This window comes from Sander vitreus, chromosome 1, assembly GCF_031162955.1.
Source record: "Sander vitreus isolate 19-12246 chromosome 1, sanVit1, whole genome shotgun sequence".
Classification (NCBI taxonomy): domain Eukaryota; kingdom Metazoa; phylum Chordata; class Actinopteri; order Perciformes; family Percidae; genus Sander; species Sander vitreus.
The window spans coordinates 19,346,253-19,355,359 of record NC_135855.1 but is presented as its reverse complement, the minus strand read 5'-3'; the positions used below and the strand labels follow the sequence as shown (position 1 = coordinate 19,355,359).

Here is a 9,107-nt window from a genome sequence, read left to right as displayed (position 1 = left end):
GAACTTCGCACAATGACAGACTGTGTACACACTGAGTCGGAAACCACTCAGACTTCCTTGGCATCCTCATTCAACTAATTGCACAAACACCAGACTGTTAGGTGTAGCACACGCTGCTCATGCGAGAGCGGTCCGCTGCTAGACACACATGTGGTCTAGTTAATACACACTCATCATCTTATGGATCATTATCAATACAGCCTCCACAACAACCAACCTCTGTCAGCGTTGGCCAAATGCGGTCTCTTTATTATCTCAGCAACAACTAGCATTCACTTGAATTTAGGACTTATTTTCTTTAGTGTCTATTCAAGTGTTCACCAATACCTCTTCTCTTTCCAAGTGACAATCCAATGGTTTCTATTGACTTTGAATGGTCTCAAGTCAGTTACCTCAAGACCAGAGAAGATGTGGATAGGACAGAAGGTATGGTAATGAATGGTACAGTATGCGATTTTAATAACAACCTTTCCGACTGGTTAATGAAACAATTGACCAGAAATAAAGATTGACAGAATGGTAAATATACAATCATGTTTTTTTGAACTGAAGACCACTGAATGTCAAAAGATTTTATAGAAATGTACGTTCTATCCTCATGATAATGCAGTATGTCTTGTAGAAAAAGTCTTGTGAAAGTTGTATGTTTTAATCAGTATGTTTGTTCCATAATAAACAACCCTATTTTAATAGTTTGTTTTCTCTCAGACTTTAACCACCCCAGGCTCGAACATCTACTGTAGCTCTCTTCAAAGCAGGCTGATAAATGCTCACACACACACACACACACACACACACACACACACACACACACACACACACACAGGTATCCATGGATGCACACACTCTCTCTCAAACACACACATGCACAATAACAGGGGCCTCTTAATTGTCACTCAAGAGACTGACACGTTTTCTGGACATGAAGAATTGTCAGGTGAGTTTGTCAAACGGGTGCTTATGGTAGGTTACAGATGAAAGGCATACAGACCTTAAAGAGTAAAGTAATGTGCTATACTGCTTCTGTTATTTTATTTTTTACAAAGGCATTTGATTTTTCTACGCATTGTCTATATGTACGACTGGGTTAATAGAAAATTGAATACCGATACCGGTTCCTAAACAGTAATTTTTTCGATACCAATTTTATAAAATCCATTTTACCAAAAATCAGTTACAACGTTACATTACAATTTTCTTTCAGCTCCTTTACACCTATGTGAAGCACACTAGTCAAGCCTCTCATGATACAACATCACACACACATGAGCCCCGTCTCTCTGTGCGTAGTGTTTTCCCTGCATGCCTCTATGACTTGTAGCGTTAGACAGCCACTCACAAGCATTATTAGATCTTGGTACAAGCAAGCTGCATGCTTATTGGCTCACTGACACTGCTGAGATTTACTCAAGTATTGAAATTTGGTAATCAATGACGAGGCTTTTTTTGATACTATGGAGGCAGTTTGATCCAGTGCCTAAAGTATTGAAGTTCAGTACACATATCTTTATTTCAGTGTAATTGTCCATAGGGATTTGTATAATTAACTCACAAATGCAACTGCACAGATAACACAAAAACTGAAAAAAGAAAAACTGATAAAATGGGTAAATACAAGTAGAAAATGTGAATAAATAAAATTGGGGTGGATTCACAATTGGGTAAAGCCCCATTATAGTACTCAACATAACAATTATTACTTTTTTAAATGTTAACCTCGTAAGCCTAAGAAATGTTTTATATATAAATTATATAAATAATTTGTTTTATTTCATTTATATTTTGTCGGGAATCTTTGTTTTTGTTTTTTGTTGTTTTTCATATATTCCTTCTTTATTCTACAGTACCAAATAGGAGGTAGTCTTGTGGCCTGCAGGTGGCAGCCTTGAGTCAGCACCAGCACACTGGTCTCCCAGCAACACGGTGTAAACAACGAGCATGAGAGAGAGTAGAAGAGAAATGAATGAAACACTGGTTTGACCCTGGTCATTGATGAGCTAGCGTTAAGTGCATCCTGGAAGCAAAACCCCAAGGCTAAACTACAGGTAACCCAGCTCTGCAAAACAGTTTGGTAAAGGATAATACAAGCTAACGTTAGCGGTATCGTCACCAGCTATCGTATCAACCTTAACTGTAACGCTATAATGTTAAGCTAGTGTTTAAACACGTTTAACGGTATCTTACTTCATGCTGTCTCGTGTTTGTGGCTGTCTTGTAAAAGTGGCGACATGAAGTGCCTAACGTTAGCTAGTTACTGCCCATGTAATCCCAACAAACTGAAGTAATTAACCTAGCTAGCGGCTAAACGTTAGCTAAGGCTAGCTAGCAACAGTAACAACAGGAGATTAACTAGCTAGCTAAATAGCTGAATGTTAATTACATTAGAACCTAGTAAGAGCCAAGAAATCTTAGAAAGAAGGAAGAGCCAGTAGTATTCTGACGTTAGCTACATGAGTTTGTTTGTAATAGAGCATCTTTGTTAACGATAACTAACCAACCATCAAACTGTTAGTGGTATTTAATAATATACTGTATATTCAGCAGGGCTAACGTTAGCCAGCTATCTCCATAATGTTTCATATTATTGTCAGGAAGTGGTGCTAATCGTCAAATGGAATATATGACCTATATGTTTTATCTTTCTAAGATTCCTTGGTAAGAGCTCTCTGAGCACGTTAGCTCAAGCTAAAATGTATGTGTCGATAGCTGTTGCTCTGTAGCATTTAGTAGTAGTAGTAGTAAGTAGTAATAAGTAGTTGAGGCCGTGTTGGGTGCATGCAACTATACTGTATTAATGTGGGGTATCTACTACAGATCACAAATAGGAGCTCAGCGCAGATACAGCTTTACCCAAAGCAAGAAGTCAGAATAAATATCGGTGTGGAAGTGAAGAACTATTGCTCTCTGGTAACTGCGTCAACAGAGGTGCTGATGTAAACCTCTAAGACAGAGGTATTCAACAGGGGGTCCTCAGAGTTAATGCAGGGGGGGCCGCCAAATTATGTTTAAAAAATATTTTTTTGAAAGTTTCCTTTTTCCAAAATGAAAATGTCTGAAAATATACATCAATATGAATCCCAACATATTGATAGCAAAGTTAAATTGGCCTGTTTGTGAAAACAAAACATTTAATTTACAAATTGAAAATAAGCTTACAAAGGTAGCCACTATGGTAGCTATACAGTTCAGCTTAGGGATTCACTTCAACTTCCACATGTATATTTAACAATAAAACAATGTTTACATAATCCATATATATTCATTTACATCCATCCGGCCCAGTTTAATATGCAACTCAATTGTATACAATACATGTACAAACTAGTAGGGGGTCCCTAGTCGGTCTCTCTTTTAGCTTAGGGGTCCTTGGCCTAAAAAACGTTGAAGACCCCTGCTCTAAGACAACTGAACTGCAATCTGTGGAAGAGATGCTGTTACCATCTGACTGTTGAGTATGTATGACCTTTTTCTTGTTGAGGTGACAGGCAGCTGGTGGTTGCTGGCTAGCCAATGGGGCTGTTTGACAGGTTGGCAGGATGGCTGGGGTTGAAGAAGGAGGTGAATGTGCTGTGTCTTGGTCTGGACAACAGTGGAAAAACCACCATCATCAACCAACTTAAGCCCTCTAATGTAAGTCTACCTAATGCTTTCTACAGTGATGTTGCAAAATAAAGTAGCATTGTAAAGAGTTTCTGCCATAACTAATGTAAAAATGTTATTCGCTCACAGATGCACGTCATATTTATGTTTCTACTAAATTAGTGATTACAGGAGTTGTACAAGTACATTTCCAGGCTAATAGCCTGACATCCGCTTCCGCTCTCTGTGTGTTGCCGTTATCAAAATCGTGCAATAAGGCAGGTCTGCTTGGTTATTTCGGGGAATGATTGTAAAGAATTACAAGGAATGTGTTTACAGCATTTACTATCTAACTGGGACGTTTTGGGACAGATTGGTGGGGATTACTATGGACAAAGTATACACAGCGTTGCACTGGTAAGAGCAAATTACGCTTAACCATGTATCCAGCTAATTGAAATACTTCATGTAACTGTATTGTGTGAACAGTTAGCTTCATTTAATATTGTATGTGCCATTTCTTTTTTTTTTGCGGGGTGCAAATGTTCCACCAGAACAAGTTCCTTCCCAAGACCATTTTGCAGAGCCACCGTCTCTGCATCCAGAGCTTAGCGCCGCCCAAGACGATTGTGATTGATTTAAAGAAATGGAAACAACCCAGAGCGTTTTTTTTTTCTCTTATCCTAGAATGTATCTGTGGTGTAGCCAGACCTATCTCCACAGCGCTGTGGAGATAGGTCTGGCAATGCGAGACTAACTAAACTGAATTTAGGACATGTTGCTAATGTGTACTTCTTAATTAGGTTTTTATCTACAATATGCTGCATTTGTCTTTCAGGCCCAGGCACAAGACATCGTCCCAACCATTGGCTTCAGCATAGAGAAGTTTAAGACATCCAGGTAGCTGTTCATCATAAAACAACAATGTGTTGGACATTTAATAATATTGGTAGTCCAAAAAATTGTATGTCATCTTCTAATAGTTGCATATTTCTGTCTCAAGTCAATTCATATAATGTTGGAGCTATTCAGATATATTACGCAATGTTTTTTTCAACCCCATACAATCGCACTGAGCACATAAATGTTTTCTCTCTTCTCTTCTCTTCTCTTCTCTTCTCTTCTCGTAGTCTTTCCTTCACAGTGTTTGACATGTCTGGTCAAGGCAGATACAGAAACCTTTGGGAACACTACTACAAGTGAGTTTGCCAGTGCTACAAAAAACACCAATCCTATTTGCCGTTTGATATACATACTAATTCCTGTGATCACTTTGTATTTCTCAGGGAAGGCCAGGCTATCATATTTGTCATTGATAGTGCAGACAAACTGAGGATGGTAGTAGCCAAAGAAGAACTGGACACATTACTAAACCATTCTGGTATGCTCATGTATATTTAACATGATTCTTGAACTTGGGTTTGAATCCCAGCCCTGTTAACTGTTGTGTCTGTTTCATGGGCTATTTTCAGTCTAAACTGTGCCCAATGCAAAGGCGGGTGTTACTGTTTTTGGAAAATAAGCACACGTTTTGTTTTTGCCAGTAGCATATTTTCTATATTTTTTCAAGTTGTTTTGGTTTCACAATATTGTTTCTCATTAGTAGAACTGACATCACCCCTCTCACTCTCACTACAGATATTAAACACAGGAGGATCCCCATTCTGTTCTTTGCTAACAAGATGGATGTCAGGGATGCTCTGTCTTCTGTCAAGGTCTCACAGCTGCTCTGTTTAGAGAACATCAAAGACAAACCCTGGCACATCTGGTATGAACATACATACACACTTCTTTCTATCTTAGTATGCCAGGATATGAAAAAATATTTAAAGGTTTTTTTGCTTTTTGTAATATGATGTGTTGATTTGTTTCAGTGCCACTGATGCTCTGAAAGGAGAAGGTTTACAGGAGGGAGTCGACTGGTTACAAGGTATGATGAGATATTAAATCACCTTTCACCTACATTTTATACGTTTGGTTAAAAAAAACCTTTCCATATAAGAAATGTTGAGTTTGTTTATAGAAGCAGGATAACAGGAACAAAGCACCTGCCACGGTTTGTCTTACATAAATTCATCTTTGTTAAGCTAGCAATTCAATTTTACCTGGATATGAATATTTTATTTAATGGTCATTTGTAGATAAACCAAAATGATGTGATGGACTTACATTATTTCTATAACTTCAAGATTAACATTAGCCACCTAGTGAAGACATGGCCGCTGTTAATTAGAAGCAAGAACCTTACAGACCGTTTTCCAAACCTACAGTGCATTTTATGTATTTTTGTATTTATACTTTAATGGAAACTCCCATCAATTGACCTATTAGTTTGTTGTTGGATGGTGTAGTTTAGGTGGATACAAGAATACATTTATATTTCCATTACAGTTAATAATTTTTTTTAATCTTCATTTCAAGCCTTAACAAACCGTTTCCCAGTAAATCCTACAAATGTGTAGAAGTTGAAAAAGTCTTTGTTTTTAGCCACATTGTGTTTGTTTTAATGCATTAATCTGTGTACGACACAACTTTGTATTAACCTGCAAAATGTAGTCTCTCTGTTCCACCACGTCAACATCCTTTTCTTTTTATTATGTTTAACGCTCTCACTCAAATCCTTCTCTAGATCAAATTATGCAGTGAGTACTGGGTGTTTAATAAGTGTTGTGTTATTTTATTTTTGTGTTGCTGCGTAGCTGTAAAATATTTTATTTAAAACGAAACAAAAACTCCCCATCTTTTTCCTTACCACGTTAACTGTGTTATTGTGACTTGAGTCTTAAAGTAGCTGAGTGAACCCCAAGGTTTTCTGAACTAACAGTACAGTACGTCTTAAACTCATCACCAATCAGCTTCCCATTGCATCTACTGAATCGAGGGTCCCCCAATAAGGGTGGTGCTGATGTCCTATATCAAATTCATAAAGCAGTACTCCACCTGAAGTCTATCCCTTGAGTATAAATGCTCAAGTTTCAAGGCTTGAAAGGTGGCTCTGAAAGGTTTATAGCTTTGTTGCGATTGAAAGTCAGTTTAAATTTGCATGGACATTTACATGGAGTCAAAACGTCCATCCGCTGTTGATCCACTTGCTCACTATGTTGGTTCCGTCCATTATTAGAGACAGTGATACATACATTTTACACCGATTATTTTAATTATTATTGTTTTTTACATAACTTGCTCTACATTTTGCTGATGAACTGCTTTTCTCACATTTTTCCAGATCAAATCAAAACAATGAGAATGTGAGGGCATGAGGATGGACGCGCCAGAAGTAGCAGCATTCGTGGAATTCTTTTGTGAAAGATGAGTTGAGCCAGTTTTCAGAGGATAGCGATGTTTTAAATTGGGTATTTAGATGGTCCTTGGGTGCGGGTCGATTGGTTTGAAAAATGAGTACGTGATTTGATTTTTCTGGAACCAGTAAAAATGCATCCAGCGACAGTGCTGAGTCATTGAGAAACACACAACATTGGCAACTGTAACACATCTATTTTGGGTAAATTCTTACTTCTCCATGCAAGTGTTATGAGTTTAAAGCTATAGTGCGTAGTTTCTTGTCTCCCCCAACAGGAATTCTAAGTAACGACAACAACACTGTCGGCACGTCCACACGATACAAGCCTTCCGTGATCACGCACGCGCCCCCACCCCTCCTCCACGCAGTTGCTAGTAGCCACGGAGGACACGGAGGATTAAATAAACATGATGGACTCTTCAGAAGAGGTCATTATCTTCATTGGAGCTTCTGCGTGTGAAAGTCACCGGACGACACAATCTTGTGAACATAGTCATACTGAGAAATACAGAGAGAGTTGTGTGGAGCTGATAGATTAGCTTTGTGGCAACTCATTTGGCAATGGCTTGAATGTAACGGGCGTTCATTAATATTAAAAAGGTTACGCACTAAAGCTTTAAACTGATAAATACAGCTAATAATACAGAAATTATGGAAGATTCTATTTTCCACTGCACGCTTACAGCAGGGGATGAATGCTCTGACCTGCAATTTTATGGCCACTGCTTGAGAGCAGGTGACAGTCTTTGTCAAGCCTCCATGCATCAGATATAATTCTAAATATATTTTGGCAGTAATGTAAAGTACTAGCCTGACAAGCCAGACCCACATCAAGATGTTGGGTCTGGGAACTCACCATTGGCAGGGCTCAATCCGAGGGGCGGGATAAACGGTTGTCTTTCAAATTCCCTCTGCACTCATAGCCAACCAGAGCAACGCTAGTTGATAGATGAAACTTTTGCCGTATCCGGTCGGCAAAACTCCGAACACATCTTCCTTTTTTAAGAATGACTTCAGTTCTTAACTCCAAGTCTTCCAGAGTCGCGGCCAAAGCCGATTCGAAAGACCGCTGTTCGCCAGCAGCAGCAGCCATCTTCTTTGTTTTCAAGTAGCAGGGAATTCACACGGAAACCGTCGCAACTCTGCCGTCCTTATGTTAAGCCCGCCCACCGACTCTATACACAATGTGATTGGCCTGACCAGAATTTGGTTTTTCCAGCTTGCAAGCCAACGGAGAGTTGCTAGACTGACCCTGGCTGCAAATTACATTTGCTGCCGCTAGGGTGCGTCTAGATTTCTAGGTTAGTAAAGTACTATGTAATGGGCTAATACATAAAAAAACGACCTGTAAGGAAGGTCCTTTAGAAATTGTTTTCACCTCTGAAATATGCCAAATGCATCTCTCCCAGGGCCTCTGTAGATACATTACTATTATTTGTGTTTAAAGCATCCCAACAATTAACTATGATTTACTTCAGCAAACTGTCATGCATTCCACTGCAAATCGCCTTTCTCAAACTTGTATATTGGGCCACCTCACCGTCACATTACTTAGTCACTTGCTTCAGATAATATTTCATGCAGCTCTGCTCATGTTAGATTATTGTTGCTCTTTTTTTGAGTAGCTGTGGAAATATATTTTGCCTATTGCCAAGGACCCAGTAGATTTTGTTGTATACATTGTTACTTGTAGCTAAGTCTACATGTATTGTTAACTTAGTTGTAACAAATGATTGTCTTAAAGTGAATGTCAAGGTAATTAGTTTGCTTAAAAATCAAAACTTGTCTTTACGAAGCTATTTTTCAACCAGTGTTTTTATCTTTGCCTTATTTCATTGCTCAAAGGGAAAAACGGCGTCATATCATTTACTTATCGTGCTTCAGCGATTCAAAGGCAGACTACTGAAAAGAAAATTCATTTGTCCAGTCAGTTTTTAATGCAAGCCTTTGATCCTCTTCTTTAGTCTCTGACTGAAAAGCTTGCATCAAAAACAATGTCTGTACAGATCAGACTTTGGGGTTGCTTTTTAGTTTTTGTGCATCACCTCAACGAAGCTGTATAGCAAGTGAGAGGTAATACGCTGACAACTGACAAGAATGTTTGATAAAACATTTAAAATAATAGTGATAAATTTCGGAAACTACAAAAAGGCCTTGTGACACTTGTAACAGGGTACAATCACTAAAGATCACTAATGGGGGTCCTTACATTCCTGTTCCCTTTCAG

The 9,107-nt window shown here is 38.6% G+C and overlaps 1 protein-coding gene across 2 annotated transcripts; it reads left to right on the top strand.

The window, feature by feature from the left end:
- Positions 1 to 1,897: 1,897 nt before the first annotated feature.
- arl6 (ARF like GTPase 6) lies at positions 1,898 to 8,671 on the top strand. Of its 2 annotated transcripts, none has more exons than XM_078247037.1 (8): positions 1,898 to 2,045; positions 3,486 to 3,630; positions 4,418 to 4,479; positions 4,710 to 4,778; positions 4,866 to 4,960; positions 5,218 to 5,347; positions 5,454 to 5,509; positions 6,806 to 8,671. In XM_078247037.1, the coding sequence occupies exons 2-8, from the start codon at positions 3,511 to 3,513 to the stop codon at positions 6,829 to 6,831; spliced, it is 558 nt and encodes a 185-aa protein (XP_078103163.1). In that variant the 5' UTR covers positions 1,898 to 2,045; positions 3,486 to 3,510; the 3' UTR covers positions 6,832 to 8,671. The 2 variants fall into 2 exon arrangements, with proteins under 2 accessions (XP_078103163.1, XP_078103155.1); XM_078247029.1 differs by having other exon boundaries at positions 3,479 to 3,630.
- The last annotated feature ends 436 nt before the right edge of the window (positions 8,672 to 9,107 follow it).